Source organism: Stenella coeruleoalba, assembly GCF_951394435.1.
Source record: "Stenella coeruleoalba genome assembly, chromosome: 10".
Taxonomy (NCBI): domain Eukaryota; kingdom Metazoa; phylum Chordata; class Mammalia; order Artiodactyla; family Delphinidae; genus Stenella; species Stenella coeruleoalba.
Window position 1 is genome coordinate 257,222 of NC_137156.1, and position 18,373 is coordinate 275,594.

The 18,373-nt window shown below is 54.2% G+C and overlaps 1 protein-coding gene across 1 annotated transcript; it reads left to right on the forward strand.

The window, feature by feature from the left end:
* The first annotated feature begins 1,772 nt into the window (after positions 1 to 1,772).
* IRF4 (interferon regulatory factor 4) lies at positions 1,773 to 17,739 on the forward strand. The gene is made up of 9 exons (XM_079934257.1): positions 1,773 to 1,842; positions 3,056 to 3,332; positions 4,478 to 4,664; positions 5,454 to 5,542; positions 6,102 to 6,246; positions 8,284 to 8,391; positions 10,680 to 11,033; positions 13,424 to 13,536; positions 16,092 to 17,739. Exons 2-9 carry the CDS (start codon positions 3,117 to 3,119, stop codon positions 16,233 to 16,235), a joined length of 1,356 nt encoding a protein of 451 aa, XP_079790383.1. The 5' UTR covers positions 1,773 to 1,842; positions 3,056 to 3,116; the 3' UTR covers positions 16,236 to 17,739.
* The last annotated feature ends 634 nt before the right edge of the window (positions 17,740 to 18,373 follow it).

Sequence of the window (18,373 nt, forward strand, 5' to 3'; positions counted from 1 at the left end):
TTGGGGGCGGAGGGCCAACTTCAAAACTTCTGTCATTTCTCTTTCAACTGTGACTACGATGGAAAAGTCTTCTGTGAGCAGCCGGCGGGCCCTGCCTGTCACCACCCACCACTTCCCAGGGCCAGTGAGGACACCAAGAGTTTCAGTGATTAACATACACTATTCTTTGTATCCGCCTCATGATACAAGAGAAAATACCACTTCTGGTAGATCAATATGACAAATGAGTAAACCAGAAGATGGCGTTGAAGGTTTGCAATCACATTTTAAAACAAGGTAAACGTGGTTTTCAACGTCTGAAAGCGGATGAGTGAGGAGAATGTTGAAACAGCTAAGTCTGGGCAGAGGACACGTGTGCGAAAGTGCAAACAGCTCAAGTGTGCCATTTTGGTTCCTAGCAATCTCCCGTCTGCTGCTGGCGAGCACCGGTTAAAGTGTAAAGACGCGCCCTTTGTTCACTGAGGTATCCCAGGTGCCAAGGACGGTTCGTAATAAGCAGAGGTGCTCGAAAAATATTTGTTGAATGAATGAATCCATGAAAGAAGAAGAAAAACCTCTGTGACCATAATTTTCTTTGAAAAAAAAAAAACCTGTTGTTTATTACATAGATTCTGATAATGGAAAACTTACTTAAGTGAATAAAAACATGGCATCCTGTTAATTTCTGAGAAAGTCATTGGTTTGAGGAAGAGCATCCCCACTCTGCACCTCATGCCTGTTTTGCTCTAACCTGAACTTAGTTTGTTCTTTGGGTAGGAGACAACGGCCCAATATATAAGATTAAAAGAAAAACTGAGAAATCAGTGAAATCAGAAGCTTCTCAAAAGTTGCGTGTTGACCTGGGATGGTGGTGGTCTAAAATCATATAGAAACCAGTGATCTGACGGTTTACCTGAAATTGTTAACTACACAAACATGCTGAAGCACCCAAGATGCTCTGGGGGAGTTTAGTGGGCAGGTGCTCAGGGAGTTTATTTCTATATTAAGGAGATCCTGGAAAATGAAGTAAAATCACTCCGCTTAAATATTGTTCCTATTCTGGACATTTAAAACCCCACTTGTAAATTGTTTCTTACCAGGTTGAGCTTAAAACTACGTCACTGTGAAGCCCAGAGCAGTTAGGCACTTGGATGCTCGGGGACCCTTCCCGTTCTCTCCTGTGGCCATAATCAAAACGTCGGGGGCTGTGCAGTCTGAGTCACTGCAATTCACCCGTTTAAGAGACGCACGCGTATGTGAGCGTTTCAGACATGCGGGCAGTGGGTGAGCCGCAGTTCATAGCTCAAGGATCTGGGACATTTCCTTTTTTCTTTTCAATGAGTGTGACGTTCTCTAAACACCGCGGAGGGGCGGGGCTCTCGGTGACAGCGGCCGAGCCAAGGGTGGCCCCCAGCTACCCGCAGGTCTTCGATGTGGACAGTCCTCCGTCTTTGGTTACGCCAAGCCCCCTTCGCGCCGGACTGCCGCTCCTGCACAGGCCCTGCTACCCGCTCTTACAGCGCCGCTGTAGCGACTTTCGTTAGTTACCGGCGGGCCTCCCGCAGTCCCTGCGCGCAGGCCAAGTCCCCATTCGCGCCTTGCCCTTGGCAGGAAACCGCCCAACTGAGGTTCCCGTGCGCCCGACTCGAGGTGCGTCCCCAGCGCGGCCCCGCGCGCCCAGCTTTGCGCCCGCAGGCCCCAGTCCCGCCAGGAGGCGCCCCCGGCTCGCCCCGCCCCGCCCCAGGCCCCGCCCCAAGCGGGGCTTTTAAGCTTTATAAAGTTCCTCTTTCGCACTTCGGAGGCTTAGTTTCACTGCTTGAACTTGGGACTCACCGCCGCCCTCAGCTCCGCGTCGGGGACAAGGTAAGACTTGGGTCGGGAAGGAGCACGGCTGCGAGGCGGGCACCACAGCGAACCTGCCGCGAGGCCAGAGGTCTCGGGGTCCATCTCGAGGGCAGCGCAGGGGCCCCAGCGTCGTCGCCAGCAGGGAGCACGCCCCTCGAGGTCGCCCCGACGCCCGTTCCATCCGCTCTTGGCCGGGCGCTCCCGCGGCCCCGGCGCGCACGGGTCGGCCCAGCCCGGGCCCGGGGAGGCCACGCTGTGGACCGGGTCGGATAACGAGCTCGTCGGGGCCCAGGCGTGGCCGAGGTGGGGCCGTCGAAGGAACCCACAGCGGGCGGCAGGCTTAACCGCGGGGGACGGTCCCCCCGCCCCGGGGCTGCTTCCCCTGCTCCTCCTTGAGGGGCTCAAACTCACCTCGGCCTCAGGCTCTGGCTTCCCGGCTGGTGGTGGAAGAGAGGCGCTCCGAATTTCGGCCGCTCCGGGCCCCGCGCTCCGCGACCCCTCGCCCTACCCGGCACATTCCCCGCCTCCGCTCTCCCCGGCCGGCCTCCGGCTCCAGCTGACGCTCGGCGCGCGGGGATCCCCCGCTACGAGGCTGCGCGGCTCGCTAAGGCTGGCTCGCTCTCTGCCTCTTGGGGCTCGCGGGGCCCCCCTGATGGTCGCCAGCTGCCGGGGCTCAGGGGCAAAAGAGTGTGCTGGGGCAGAGAGTGCGGGTCCCGGCGAAGGCCGCGGGGGGAGCTGCGGGCGCCGCGCGCCTGGAACGCCGGCCCGAAGGGGAGCCCGCGTGCGAGACACGCCGGGCCACCAAGGGAGTGGGAACTTGGGAGAGGGCACCAGTGGAAACTGACAGTGGCGCGGGAAATGGACTGGCCTCGGCTCGGGCCCGGGCAGGGGAGCAGCAACTACGAGTGCGCAGAGTGTCACGCGCGGTGGCGGTGGGATTGGGAGGGGGTCGGTGGGTGCGCGAAGGCCAGAGCCGCAAGTCTGGGCAGCGCGCGGGCTGCGCGCGGGCTGCGGGGCGTGACAAGAATGAAGAGTCCGGAAGGTGGGGTGGGAGGACGGCCTCCGGGGAGGCGGCAGGACGGCACGCGCCCAGAGCACCAGCCGGGCCGGCTGAAAGGTGCCTTCTCTTGGGACCTTAGCCGCCCCCGACTCGGTAGCGCGCGCCTTGCCGCCTCGGAGACTCCGGGGCCTCGTGGTCATTACCGGAGGGCGGCCCTCCTCTCCCCCGCAGCGCAGAGCGGGCGCAGGAGCGGATCTTGGGCGCGCGAGGGGACTGTGCCGGCGCGCTGGACATGAACCTGGAGGGCAGCAGCCGAGGCGGCGAGTTCGGCATGAGCTCCGTGAGCTGCGGCAACGGGAAGCTCCGCCAGTGGCTGATCGACCAGATCGACAGCGGCAAGTACCCGGGGCTAGTGTGGGAGAACGAGGAGAAGAGCATCTTCCGCATCCCCTGGAAGCACGCGGGCAAGCAGGACTACAACCGCGAGGAGGACGCCGCGCTCTTCAAGGTGCCTGGGGCGCGGCTTGGGGGGGTGGGGGGGCAGCGGCCCGCGCGTCCCGACCTGACCCGGGCTCCGCGGGCCCAGTGCGCAGCCGGCAGGCCGGCGGTTCTCAGCGGGGAGGGACGCGCGGGCGCCCCGGAGCGCCGGCTGGCCAGCGCCCCAAGCCCTGGGAGAAGGAGAGGGTTCAGCTTCTCTAGTGACTCGCAGAGGGAGGACCGGGTCCCAAGTCAGAGCGTGTGGGGCGCGCAGACCCCGAGGGTCAGACGCCGGAGGCTCGCCCACCAGGGAGAGGGGCGGTCCCAGGCCGCACCGCTGTTTCCGCCGGAGCCTCTTTGTGAACCTCTGGATCCCTCTTCGCCTCCCTTGATCCACACGCGTCTGTGTTTCAGGCTCCCCTTCTGTGAACGCTGGTGGGTGTGCTGGGCTGTGCCCCTCACTGTCTGGTCTCTGCTCCTCTGCGTCTGTTCTCTCCCGTCTCTCCCTGAATATTTTTTCGTCTTCTCACTCTCTGTCTCCGGCCTTCACTCTCCTACCTCTCTCTCCTCTCTGGTCCTTCCATCTGTGTGTCTCCCAATGTCTCACTGTCTCTGTCTGACTCCCTCTTTCCAAGTCTCTCTGGAAAGTTCTGTGCTGGTCTCTCTCCCGTCCCCATCGCCTTTGTGTTTCTCTCCCTTCCGCTTTCTCCCCTCTGTCCCTCTCAGGGTCTATCTGGGGGTTTCTCTCTTGTCCTCTGTGTGTGCGTCGCTGTCCTGACTGTTTCCCCCTTGGGCAGTTTACCCAGCGACCTGCGCATTAGGGCCCAGCCCTACCACCAGTGGGCAGAGCAGGCGAAGGGGACTTCCTCAGGGAACTGGCGTGCAGAATACCTCAGATCCTCTGACGTCCAGAGGTGCTGTATGGGTGGGCCCTCACCCCACAGCTCTGTCCCTGCTTCCCAGCCAACTCACGCCAGACCCTGTGGTTGGAGCCCTTCCAGGGGTCCTCCAATCTCACCCGCCTTTTACAAACACCTGCTGTCTTTCTGTCCCACGTTTTGGGCAACAGTGTGAACCTGAAGCCCCTGACACAATTCTTTCCTTTACAAATGCAATTCCCAGATTCTCTTTGGAAAGACCTGGATTTTAACTTTTTCCCCTCTTCCTTCCCACCAGGCTTGGGCGCTATTTAAAGGAAAGTTTCGGGAAGGCATCGACAAGCCGGACCCTCCTACTTGGAAGACACGTCTGCGATGCGCTCTGAACAAGAGCAACGACTTCGAGGAACTGGTGGAGCGCAGCCAGCTGGACATCTCTGAGCCCTACAAGGTGTACAGGATCGTGCCTGAGGGCGCCAAGAAAGGTGGGCTTCCTGGGTCGGGCCGCCGGGCACTTCAACGCCTCACTTTCACTGTGAGGGTCCCTTTCTCTGCCTGCTGCTTCTTATAGCCTGCCTGCCTCAGCCGCCCAGTCACGCTCAGCAGGCGACTTGCCCAAGTTCTCGGGTCATAAATTGAAATTCTCGTGGTTTTAGTGCAGAATAAGTTCTCAGACTCCAGGTCTCTACCTGTGTGCGTGCATGTGTGTGTGCTTTGCAGTAGTTCCACTACGATACGGGCCAGATTTCCAAGCCAAAAATGGAAAAGCTGTTTGAAGCTTTACTCTTCCATCAGTCTCTCGTGATTAGCCATTTTGTAGAAGGGAAGCGTTCAAGCTCCGAATATTGTTACCACTCATAGTAATTTTAGAGTGTGTCATGGTCAACTGGGTGCTTATTCAAATTCACATTCCCACTTGCCGAGATCCTGACCTGTGTGTCAGAGTAGAGCCCGGGAATCTGCAATTTAAACAAACCGCTAGGTGACCTCACTAGCCGCACATCTCGCTGGGGAGCCCTCGAGGCCACAAGGCCCGCCACGCACTGTTTCTCTACTATGTATCTGTTTCTCTACTATGCTCCATACATACATTGGACCTTGTGGGAACCAGTTTAATGGCCTGGATAAACAATTGCCCAAGGAGACTGTAGAAAAACGCCTTACTTGTCAGTACTGTGTTCTGCATTCTAGGAATTAAACTCTCAGGTATTTTTCTAAGCCCTTCCAGTTCCCGTTTTCAACACTGTGCGTCTCCCTTTGGCCCAAACACTCAGGAGCGAAGCAGCTGACCCTGGAGGAGCCACAGGTGCCCATGAGCCGCCCGTACAGCATGCCGGCTCCTTACTGCTCACTCCCAGCCCAGGTACGGGGGGGCAGGGCTTCCAGGAGGGGAGGCCCCGGCAGAGACCTACAAGCAAAGCAGCAGAACTCCGTTTCTGCTGTTTGTCAATCTGCCAAACCAAATCCCGGGTCACTGGATGAACGGCTCAGTTTCCACCTGGTGTTGCTGGTTGGAAGTTAGGGAGGGGAGGTGGGTGTGTCTGCCTGTCGGTTAGACTCTGAAATCTGGGAACCGACCTTAGAGTCCAAGATTTTGGGAGCAGGGCTTTATCATGTGAAACCGCAGGGCAGCTGATCCCTGCAGACGCTTCTGATGTGAATCACAGCTCTGTTTTATTCACTTTGCTGGTAAAGGAAGGCACATTTCCCTGCGGTACTTTGGTGCCAGGTTTACCCATATGACGAAGCCTCACATAGGTCATCACTTTACAACACTGTCTCCATTGTGCCTTTTGCTTCTTCATGGCGGGTTTCCACCAAGCCTCTTTGGAAGATAAGGGAGCTCCCGAGGAGTCTGGGGGCTCCCCGAGGCCATCCCCGGGCTGGTCACTCTCCCCCCAGCTCCCCTCTGGCCCCTCCAGCAGGCTCACACCTACATGATTCCGCCCCACGACCGAGGCTGGAGAGAGTTCGTCCCTGATCAGCCCCACCCGGAGACTCCGTACCAGTGTCCTGTGACCTTCGGGCCTCGCAGCCACCACTGGCAAGGCCCAGCCTGTGAAAACGGTAAGGAGGGAGCTGGGGCAGTTCCTGTGGCCAGAGGGCCTGGCCCCGCCTGGTCTGTCCTCTGTGCCATCCCACGGCTCTCACCTCCTCCGAGCCGCTAGGAAAGGCCCCGCATGCGGTGAAGGAGGAAAAAGGCCCCCAGAGGAGGACACCAAGGTTCACTGATGCCTGGTCTGCTGTGTGCCAGGACCCAGGCTCGGGCTGCCTCGTGGAACCTTCTTTAAGCATTGCAGGGATCTCGCCAGGCCCCTGAAAACTGCCCTGTTTTGTATAGGGATTCGCTCCCAGAATGCAAGCAATGTGCCCGAAGCTACTCGGTGAGAGTGAGGGCTGGGTTCAACTCCAGGTCTCCCAGCTCCAGAGCCAGGCCACGCAGGACGGGGTGTCAGGTTTCAGACTGGTTGGCTATATGTTTTAAATTAGCTACTTAGTAAGTTAACATGTTTCTTCCTTCCTGAATAATCTTAAAGTTTATGTTTTAACCTTGGGCAAAAAGTAGTCGGTTTTGTCAGTCTTCCCAGAGAAGACTAGACTGTCCCTTAACGCTGACTGTCTCTGCCTACACTTCTGTGAAGTCAGCGTCCTGCAGCTGAGCCCAGGCACCCCTCCACAGGGACACCAGGAGATTATCGCGCTGGTGGCTTTCTCTCAGGCAGTGGTGTGCCCACGGCAGTTGTCACTGGGATTAGAGGTGATAGTAAGAAGGGGATGAATAAATACTATGAAGAAAACAGAAAAGGTCTCCACAAAAGGGCGCCCGGTTGGCGTTGGTGCTGGACGAGATTAGATGTGGTCCCCCCGGAGGCCTTCCCCAGACACGAGGATGAGATCTCTCAGCGAAAGCACTGATTTGCTAAGTGCAGAGAAGATCTCACACAGAACGTTCGTGCAGCAAAGCACAAGCTTGCAGGACTTCTGAGCTGTTATTGAAATAGAAATCCTGAGATCAGTCAACACACAGATGGTTCTAGGAGTATTTTTCCAGCCAGGTCCGGGTCCCTCTTGGCGTGTGGGATTGAAGGTGTATGCCATTATTTAGGATTTGTATTGAGTGGCATGTTTACAAAAAAGCTGAGAGTTTGGTTTTATTAGCTTCTCAAGAGTGAGTTGCAGTGAAGGTTTGTTTTCCGTACTGTAGTGAGGGAATCAGCTGACATTGGACGGGTTTCTGGAATTCAGACCCGGGTCCGGGGCATGAGCTCTGCTGAACTAGTGACCCTGGTGAAGAGGCAACGCCTAGAGCTCTGAGAGGGTAGACTGGTGGACATATCTTGAAGCATAAGTGACATTAGATGACACCCCAGCACAACGAGGTTCTACCACATACTCTTTCTCTGCTGACATTTAACACGGCAGCTGTGCCGGCAGGAACATGGCTCAGCCCCTCCTGGTTCCAGAAGCAGCGGCGAAGGGAATGCGGACAAAGCCACGGGCAGGGTTTTGATCCGGCTGTTGGGCGTCAGATCTCATGTAGAGAGACCTGGGCTCACAGCTCTGCCACGAACTTGCTGTGTGAATGGGTGAATCACGCCTCAGTTACCCTGCGTATCAGTGACGGAGGAATGTTGGTCAAACGGCACAAACTTCAGTTAGGAGATGAATACGTTCTGTGGCTTCAGCCTGGCGAGCACAGTTAGCAATGCTCTGCTGTATTGAAAGTCGCTAGGAAAGTAGGTCTGAAATGTTCTCAGCGCGCGCGCGCACACACACACACACACACACAGGTAATGAGGTGAGGCGCGGAGGTGTTAACTAACAAAGAAAGGAAGGAAGGAAAGAAGGGAGGGAGGGAGGGAGGAAGAAAATGACAGAGGGCGACTCCAATTTCCCTCCGGCTGTGAAAAGGCTCCTCCCTCCTTCAGCCTTGGTTTTCCCGACTGGACCTCGGCCTCCTTGCCTCTCGAGGGCCCAGGCCCTCCCCCACCGGGCTGGTGCACCCCCGGGGACCGGCGGGCCCCCCTCAGGGAGCCGCCTCCGCTCCCTCTGCCTCCGAGGGGCTCTGTCTAGGCCGCATCTGATTTTTATTTGCAAATGCAGGTTGCCAGGTGACAGGAACCTTTTATGCTTGTGCCCCGCCCGAGTCCCAGGCCCCCGGGATCCCCATAGAGCCAAGCATAAGGTCTGCCGAAGCCTTGGCCCTCTCAGGTGAGTGGGGCTCCCTGGAGGCGGCGTCTGTGAGGGTCCCCTCACCTTTGGGTGGATTCGTGGGGTTGGTGAGCTCAGCTGGGGCCTGGAGCGGGTGGACGCCTCTGACTCCCAGCTGGGAGAACGAGGTTAGCACAGTTAGCACCGAGAGACCGGCTTCGGACCCTGATCCACTTCTGCAGGCTGGTCTGAACTGAGTCATTCTAAGCTCTGCACTGGCGTCTGACTGTCCAGGAATGTGCGGACCCTCCAGTTCCGTTTACCGAGGGTCTCCCTACAGCCAGCACCCCCATGACGCAGTGCAGCTTCTTGCAACAGCGCAGGGGCTGCTCGTTTTTGGAAAGCTCATCCTCCCCGCAGGCTTAGCCACAAACAAACAGTGGCCCCGTCGGTTTCCCGGGACGCGAGCTCTGGGTTCTCCGTCCTCGGCACGCTTGGTGCCTCGGTGAGGAGCATCTTGCATCGTGTGTCTTGCAAACAAATACAGATCAGATCTGGCTTTTAGAGTCTCTCTCTAAAGGAATCCCCATACCTCAGCGGTCTCTCCTGTTTTAAGGAAGATACCTGAGGTTTACTGAGCACGTGTAGTGTACGTATATTTACTTTTTAGATAATGTTTTGATTGTTTTAAAATGAGATTTGCATATATTGAAAATGGAAAGCTTAAGCTTCAGAATTCTCACCTTGCCCCCTGGCCTCTTTGAAAATGAGCGACAGAAAACAAGCTGAATTCTCAAGGTTTCAGGAGAGGAGAGCTGGGGCCCTTCCTTGCACCCAGGGGAGCTGCCCACCGGCCTTGCACCCAGGGGAGCTGCCCACCGGCCTTGCACCCAGGGGAGCTGCCCACCGGCCTTGCACCCAGGGGAGCTGGCCCACCGGCCTTGCACCCAGGGGAGCTGGCCCACCGGCCTTGCACCCAGGGGAGCTGCCCACCCTTAGGCTCCTTTTGGTTCTGAGACTCTGAGGGAAGCCTGCTGCCTTTCTTCTTAGTTGCTCCTGGACAGCGGAGGGAGGAGAGGTTTCTGAACAGAAAGGCCTGTTTGTTTTTAGGAACTTTCAAACCCTTTTCTTGAGCACATAAGACTTGTGTGGGTGCCTGAAGAGTAGGAAATAAACAGCTATTTATATCCCCATGACCTCGTGATTTCTGATGACGTTCAGCGAAATGAAACCTCGAGTGGCCGACACCCACTCCTCGGGGTTCACAGCGGCAGGAGTCACAGAGGAGGCTTGAGGCAGTGATGTGGGTTGTCTGAGTCTCAAAACCTGCCCTTGAGGGATGAGAGGCTCTTGTGGGTTTCTCTGGGTGCGCGCAGTACAGACTAGTTAGCAGCCTGGCCCGTTGATCAGAGGACTGCCACCCGCTCAGGTTTGAACCCCGCAGTTACTGTGGGAGCTGTTGCCTCTCGGGAAGCCCTTTGGCACTCCAGGTCAGTGGCCCTTGGCAAACCTGGCCTGGTCCTTTCAGCCCATGGGTCGCATTTTAAAGAAGGTTCTAAAATCAGCAAAGTTTCAAAAATGAGTTCATCTCGTTTAGTGTTTGAGAAGCACAGTTCTAGAGCCAGCCTCAGACTCAAACACAAAGCGAAGTGGGTCTCAGCGGACTTTACGCTTGGGACGTTTCCCTCACGAGGTAATTTTATTATACAAGTGGTACATATACAGTGGAAAAATAATTTAGAAATCAGAAAAGCAAAAAATGGAAAACAGAAACGTCATAGTCCCACCACCCAGAGATCACCACTGTCAAGGCTTATGCTTCCCAGAACTTCAATGCATACTTGGATGTGTATAATTTTTTTTAATGTAACCGGTATCATATTGATATTTTAGGGTAGTTTTGGATATGTGGACATATTTGCTTTTTTTTCCTGAAACACCACTGTACTCTTTTTGCTGGTAGAAATTATTTAAACTTAGGGTTTCCTCCTTCCAAACTCCAAACCGATCGCTGTGCTTAAACTGAACTTTTGCTCGGCGGCACACGACTCGCTGTATTAGACCTAAGTGTTGCCATCACCACCCCTATGCTCTGCCCCCCAAAAAAATCCATGTCCCATACATTTGGAAAATGCTGAGCTAGAGGACATTACCCAGACTCGTACAGAGCTTCTCCACCACGGGGTGAGTCTCCGGGAGGGACGTAAGGCCTTGCAACGTCCGTCCCCCAGGCCCCTTCTTACGAGCGTCCCACCAAGGACACTTTGCTCTGGGCAGTCATTTGGCATCCTGGGGGGCACCAGCACCTTGACTCCTTAGCACTGACCCCGACGGGCCTGTGTTTGCAGACTGCCGGCTCCACATCTGCCTGTACTACCGGGAAGTCCTGGTGAAAGAGCTGACCACATCCAGCCCCGAAGGCTGCCGGCTCTCCCACGCCCACACCTATGACGCCAGCAGCCTGGACCAGGTCCTCTTTCCCTACCCGGAGGACAACGGCCAGAGGAAGAACATCGAGAAGCTGCTGAGCCACCTGGAAAGGGGCGTGGTGCTCTGGATGGCCCCCGACGGGCTTTACGCCAGGAGGCTGTGTCAGAGCAGGGTCTACTGGGACGGGCCCCTGGCGCTGTGCAGCGACCGGCCCAACAAGCTGGAGAGGGACCAGGCCTGCAAGCTCTTTGACACGCAGCAGTTCTTATCAGGTGAGCGGGCGCGTGTGTGCCGGAATGGGCCCTACCTGTGAGGCTTGGGGAGGACGGAGCTGGAGACGGCACGCCTGCCACAGGGGGCGAAGGCCGCAGGCCACTCCCAGCAGGTCTTCCTTCTGTGAGGCCCTGAGCCCGCGGGGCCCGATGCCAGAGTAGGTCTCCTGTTGGTCCGCCTGCCACCCCATCAGAAGGGCTGTGGAGGGGGATCGTCGGGGGCTGTGGTTCAGGCTGAGGTCTTGAAACGCCGGGATTCATCCAATACTCACCAACTAACAAGCTTCAGACTTCACCGGCCAGTGTGTTCTCAGCAAGCACACCTGTTGGTGTTCCAGCTCTTTTAAGGGTCCTAGAAAAATCATAGGGTTATAAGTACACTGTGAGCGTCCGTGGTTCTGAGACGTATCAACCCCGAGCAGATGCTTTCCAGCAGCTGGGACCACGGCGAGCGTGTTGAACTGATTTTGCAGAGGGGAAATTATGAGACGGCTTTGAGTTGTTTCTAGGTTTCAAATCACATTTTCCAGAACCAGTAGGTTTTGTTTTCCCAGTTTTGATTTCATGACAATTCAGTCAGCCCTGGGCCGGCTTTTGTGAGGCCTTCGGCCACCTTCTGGTGGAAGGTGGTCCGGAGTTTCCACTTAGCTGTCCCCATTCACAGTGCTGCTTCTGGACGGAGAAGCGGTTGCCCTGCTGGCTACTGCCCGTCCTTCCTCAACCTCATTCTTAACTCTTCTCATACAGGCGCGTCCTCAGAAACACCCTGTGTCTTTGGGCTGTCACGGGCCCCTCCTTTCCCTGAAGCTGCTTCGTGATTCAGTTCACGTGAAGCACAGAGCGCCTGTGAGCTCCACCACCAGACACTCGCTCAGCCTTTGGGGCTCAAGTGGCCCACATTTGCTCAGGCTCCTCCAAATTCTCTTGCTGCCCCAAACAAACATGTCCCTGGATGACTCACCCTCCCCCAGAGGCAAAACGGGAGGAAGAGGGAGAGCCGAGGCTCTGGTCTCCAGGCAGCCCCCCCCCCCCCGACCCAAGCCGCGAGCTGCCTCCGAGCAGACTGTTCTGTCCATCCTGGGGCCCAGCGTGTGGACCGAGGGGGGCTCCGAGGAGGGGCCGAGGGCCGCACCTCTGGGGTCTGAAAGAGCCCTGCCTTTGGATCTCCTCCGAGGCCGTGGGTCTTGGAAGCAGAAGACATGCTGGGCCGGGGGCTTCATCCAGGGAAGAGGCCCGCTTCTCTGGCAGGCGGGACGCCGGCAGTCGGCCTCCGGGGCGGTGTGCTCGCTCATGCTTGCGACCAGGAGCTGCTCTGGCTTGGCGGCTTCCTCTGTGCCCAGGGCAACCTCTTATCTTGAAGTGTTTACTGAGGCTCAAGGAGGAAACTGTGAACTAAAGAGCTGCAGCTGTGCAGACCAGCCCCACAGTCGCGGATTCCCGCGAACATTCTCGAGCTACCAGGCAACTCGGCCGACTTTTTCAGAGAACTGTGCCAACGCAACAGGCGTGGGTGTCACCTCCCACCTCGCACTGTGGAAGCTTTGCACACGTTCTGCCGAAGTCGGTTAGGTTTGATTTGAATTCTGGAAGAGAAAAAAGCAGGAAGTCAAATGGTCCAGTGAGTGAGCTAGAAACTTTTCTTCGGTTGAAGAGAACAGTGGAAATCTTTGAGAACCACCCATTCAGGCCCCGCAGGCTGCTGGGGACAGCCCCGCCGTGCAGCGGCTCACGTCTGATAAGGCGACAGCCGCAGCTCTGCAGACGGGCTAGCGCCTGCGTGAGCACACTTCTTCTGGGGACCTGAGGACAAGCAGGAGACCCTAGAGGACAAGCAGGACAGCCAGAGGCCTGAGGGTGGGCAGGGACAGCGTCCCGTCAGGGTGAACGCAGGCGCCTTCGGGACACGCATCCACAAAGGTGGGCCCGGCGCTTCATCCAGCGCCGCCCTCCCTTCTCAAACCCACGGCTGCCCCTGATGGGCTCAGCCTCCCAGATTCTGCGGTGCCCGAGTCACGTGGACCGCGGGTTTGAGGGCTCGGCAGCTCTGAGATGAGGTTTCTAAGTCATCCTGGCTCAAGTCAGAAAAGTCTGATTTTAAAGCACATTTTCTCCGTGCGTGAGGGACTCTTTTGGCTCCATTTCCTTTTCCTCCTTCACCCATTCCTGCTGCCCTCGCCTCCTCTGGGTCCGAGGCCGCAGAGCAAGGTGCGTGGCCCCCTTGAAGTGAAGGCGGGGCCGTGGGAGAGACCCGCGTGAACGGGCGTGCGCACTCCTGCGTCTGCTCCCACTGTCCCCCCTGCTCTGGCCTCCAGGTCAGCGTGGGCTCCCTCCCCAGCCTGCGTCCAGCGCTCGGCTGGCTTTCTGAGTGGTTTCTCTTGTGCTCTCTGCAGAGCTCCAAGCCTTTGCTCACCATGGCCGGCCTCTGCCAAGGTTCCAGGTGACGCTGTGCTTCGGGGAAGAGTTTCCAGATCCCCAGAGGCAACGGAAGCTCATCACTGCTCACGTGAGTGTCCAGTCACCTTCGGGTGTTTGAGTTTCCCTGACCCTCGTCAGGGACAGGGCCCCATTTAGAGGAGTTCAGATGAGAAGTAAGTGTCCAGGGACCTGGGCAGAGGGGATGGAGGGAGGGAAGGTGTCCAGTGAGTGGTGCAGGGGTGCAGCCCAAGGACCATGTGCCTCCCAGCCCTGGACATGTGCTCATCACCGCTGGGGGTGACCTCCAGCCCTGGGCGGCACCCATCCCATCTTTTTTATTTTTCAAGGAAATTGTCATATTCCCATTTTACAGGGTTTTAAAAGGATGATGCTAAAAGTTGCCCTTTAAAATTCTTCACGTTTAATATTGCTTTTAAAATGCCAACCAGCTGATCTTCACTTGAAGGGAAAGTTTTTCCCAAGTGGGAAGCTGTCCACTGACTTGAGTATTTTGTAGGCCCCCTCCTAATGTCCCCCCAAATCCTCTTTTATCTCTGCATTTTTAGAAACTATTTAATTTTTGGAAACCAAGGGCCATGTGCTATTTGGAGGCGTGAAATCTCTCAAGGACGCCAAGTCGCTCAGGCCACGGCCATGTTCTCCAGCAGAGCTTAAGATGCTTTCACCTGTGCAAAGCAAACATCTTTCACAGAAAAGGAAAGAAAAAGGGTTAGATAGATAACATGTAGCATTAATTTGCCACAGAAAACAGAGCTTTGAATACTGAAGATTTTTGAATTTGAAGACTCTGTATTGCTACATACCTGCAAGGGTTATTAATGGGCCCAGGTAATGGGCAGCAACAGGTAAAAAGTTACATCAAATAATAACAGAATTCAAGTCAGATTTTATTTTATTTTTTTTAAACACCTTTATTGGAGTATAATTGCTTTACAATGGTGTGTTAGTTTCTGCTGTATAACAAAGTGAATCAGCTATACATATACATATGTTCACATATCCCCTCCCTCTTGCGTCTCCCTCCCACCCTCCCTATCCCACCCCTCCAGGCGGTCACAAAGCACCGAGCTGATCTCCCTGTGCTATGCGGCTGCTTCCCACTAGCTATCTATTTTACATTTGGTAGTGTATGTATGTCCATGCCACTCTCTCACTTCGTCCCACTTACCCTGCCCCCTCCCCGTGTCCTCAAGTCCATTCTCTAGTAGGTCTGCATCTTTATTCCCATCCTGCCCCTAGGTGCATCAGCACCATTTTTATTTTAGATTCCATATATATGTGTTAGCATATGGTATTTGTCTTTCTCCTTCTGACTTCCTTCACTCTGTATGACAGACTCTAGGTCCATCCACCTCATTACAAATAGCTCAATTTCGTTCCTTTTTATGGCTGAGTAATATTCCATTGTATACATGTGCCACATCTTCCTTATCCACTCATCTGGCGATGGACACTTAGGTCGCTTCCATGTCCTGGCTGTTGTAAATAGAGCTGCAATGAACACTGTGGTACATCTAATAATGTTCCTTATTGAACTCTGAAATAAAACACTAACCTTAAACACACATCCCCTGCTTCTTGATTATAAAATCAAAAAACAACCAACCAATAAACAGAAATATAGTCCCCACAAACTTTAGAGTTTTCTCATGGATTCTCTCCAGCGATCGATAGATTTATTGATATAATAACTGATTCTTGTTAACAACTGTCAAAGGACTAAATAGTCTCGGTCCTGGTGAGTAACATCTCTGAAAGCGGTGGTGAGCCCCTGCGTCTGAGTCTCAGGGCTTGGACACACCGGCCTGGCTTGGTGAGGACGTAGCCCCAGCTGGGACCATGAGCCCGAGGTGATGGAGGACGGATGCGTGTGCACCCAGGAGTCCTGCTCCTTTTATTATGGATTTAATTTACTTCAGTTACCTCAGATGAGTTACGCTTAAGTCATTTTATGTCAAATAACATAAAGGCTCACGTGACTAGCACAATCGATTGGCTGAAAGCATTCGGATCTCTTAGATGCTGCAAGTTCAGGAAAAGCTGAATGTTGGATACTTTCTGGTGAATGTGGTCCACACTAATAGCCAAACTAGAGGAATCTTGGGTCAGTTAACTTCTCTTTTTCCACAGTAGCAGTTTTGCTGTTGTTTGGTTTTGCTTCTTTCTTTCTTTTATCTTTGGTTTAGAAATATACAGATTACCAGGTCATCCATGAATTGTAAATCACTGAGCCCCTCATCCCTGTCAAACTGCAGATGTGGAAAAATAAATCCATTGGCCTAAATTACCCGATTACCTTAAATTTACCTTTAACTTGGTCGTTTTATCCGATTAGCTTCATTCAGTCCTAGTTTAACGTAAGTTTCAAGCGGCGGCTGGTTTACAGGTACCAGCTTTCCCTTCCCCTTCAAGGGAAACCCAGAATTAAGTATATTCTGTTTATAGGCTGGTGTATGCGAGGACTCACACAAAGTCAGTTCTCCAGAAGGCTCCCAGTGTGACGTGTTTCGATGAGTCATAGCACCTCACTTTAGACCTGACTGTATCCTTAGGTATGGAGGCTTATTGCAGGACGTTAGATAGAAGAACTCAGTAACATCTCTTTTCAATCTTTCACTAAAGGTCGAGCCTCTGCTGGCCAGGCAGCTGTATTATTTTGCTCAGCAAAACAGTGGACATTTCCTGAGAGGCTACGACTTACCCGAGCACGTCAGCAGCCCCGAGGATTTCCACAGGCCCATCCGCCACTCCTCCATCCAAGAGTGAGGACGCCAAGACCAGAGACGTTGCTTCATTGTAAATGAAGAGAACAGCTGACTGAGCCCCTACTTTTTCTTTTGAGGAATGTGGGAACTGGGGCTTCAGTCCCACACCTGAGGAAAACATTGAATTGACAGATGAGCTTTTTGCAAAAGGAATACTGGTATTCAGGGTCTTCTGTAGACCCTGACGATAATGTGAAAACTGACTGAAATGTGTTTACATTTACTGAAATGCCGTGTCCAGTTTGATGTGGACTCTCTCTTGCATGAAGACTGAGAAACCTGTGTCTCAGTGCTTACCACTAAGGACGGCATGAAGGCACCCAAGAGCCGTTCTGCTTCTCAGGGAAGGAAAGCCTAAGTTTGAGTCTGCTCTGCCCACAGGAGAAGTGTACCGACACCTGTGGACGGCTGCTCTGTAGGAAATGCTTGCTGATAGAAGGACACAGACTCAGCCCTGGGGGTCCCTCCCCAGGATGGCCCCCGCCCACCTCCCATCCACACTCCCTATGGCCCCAGAAGCTAGTAGGCGAGACTCCGCTGTGTTTTCTTGAGCCAAAAGCATTAGGGCCGCCCTGAATAGAGCATTTTTTCTACCAATGACTGTTAAGATAGTTGTCTTTCTGTCTCTCGTTCTATAGAAATTATTGCTAAAATTTTTTTTCTTAAAGACAACAACAAAAAAAGACAGCTCAGCAATCCGAGTACTAAAGGTGTATTTTTGAAACGTGGTCGACACGTGGTCCTGCTTGTTTGTTAGGCGACCAGTTACCACGGCAACACTAAGAGGAGGAGCCCCTACTTGTCCCGGTGGCGAGTCCTGTAGGGAAGGGAGGACAGGGCTTCACAGATTGCGTAATTGCAGGCTCAGTGAGCTGCTTTTGCTTATTGGTATATTATATGCTTCCTCATGCCAGTGACGGTTTGACAGGGCCTTAAAAATGCTGGGCTTTTCCCAAATACAGTCTTCATAGAATTACTAAGATCTCCACTTGCGTACTTAAACCTGATCGCGTATTTGTTGTTCCTTCTGGGAAAGTAGAGATATTTAGACTGTGATTAGCAGCTGTGTTTCTGTCACACCGGGAATAACTGCTGTTACTTTAGGCTCAGCACAGGACTCGATAGTTCTCTGACTCTAGTCTATATTTTTAATTCATTCAACAAACTTGCATTAGACAGATTGGAGCTTTCATCCAGCTTAGTAAGCAGTGAAGCCTGAGAATGTCGTTTCTTTCTGTTTTTTCTTTTGAAGAAGTTTTTAGGGATAAAGTAATACATATCAACTACAGAAAATATAAACTGTATAAAAGGGCAAAAACCAAGTGAATCTTCCTTTGTTCCAGGCCCGATCCTCCTCCCTAGAGCTGTCCACAAGAAGAGTTTGCTTCTTCCAGCACGTTTTGCTTTTCTATAAATATACATAAACTTAAAACACCTCGGGGTCTTCCGTGCACTCACGCGCATGCAGTGTCCTGTCAATCCCACGACACAGGTTCACCTCGTTCTTCCCAGAGGTGGGGCTTCAGCAGCCCCCTCGTGGCCATCAGCACAGTTGAAGGTGCATCAGCCACTCGGAATACACACATTGGGACAGTAGATGGTATTCTGTGGTCTGCAGTGACTTATGCATCTTATAGATGCGAGCACTGGGGGTATATTACCCCAAGGGGGAGACACATGAGCCACTAGCGCCCAGAGCGGTAGGTGTGTCCCGGCCGTGCCGCCCTCCCGGCTCTTCAAGGAGACGCTTACTTTCAGTTGTTGTTATGGGCCCTTTCCTTTTCCTCCCTTTTCAAACATTAAGCTGCTTTGACTCTGGAGTTACATTTTCTGGAAAATGCTGTTGGCCTGGGCCAGGCCCCCTTCCCACCTCCACACTCGGGTGTGTTGGCGTTCTTTCGTTCTGAGGGATCCAGAGCGTGAGGGGTAAATGGACTAATTATGAAACGGTCCCGATGAAGGACCCTGACAGCTGTCTCAGGACATTTGAGAAGGGGCCTCCTTCCCTGACAGTGGCCTCAGCAAACCAGAGTTGAGTTTGCTCGCAGAGCTTAGGTGCTGCAGAGCTTAGGCCCTTGTTATCCGAAGGCGCTTTGAGGTTCGCAGGAGGAGAAAGGCCACAGGGACGTTCCTGCCTTA

Coding starts and splice junctions, on each gene's coding strand:
- IRF4 (XM_079934257.1), top strand. CDS start 3,117: ATGAACCTGGAGGGCAGCAGCCGAGGCGGCGAGTTCGGCATGAGCTCC. Junction 4,665..5,453: donor GCCTGAGGGCGCCAAGAAAG/GTGGGCTTCCTG, acceptor CCAAACACTCAG/GAGCGAAGCAGCTGACCCTG. Junction 11,034..13,423: donor CACGCAGCAGTTCTTATCAG/GTGAGCGGGCGC, acceptor TGCTCTCTGCAG/AGCTCCAAGCCTTTGCTCAC.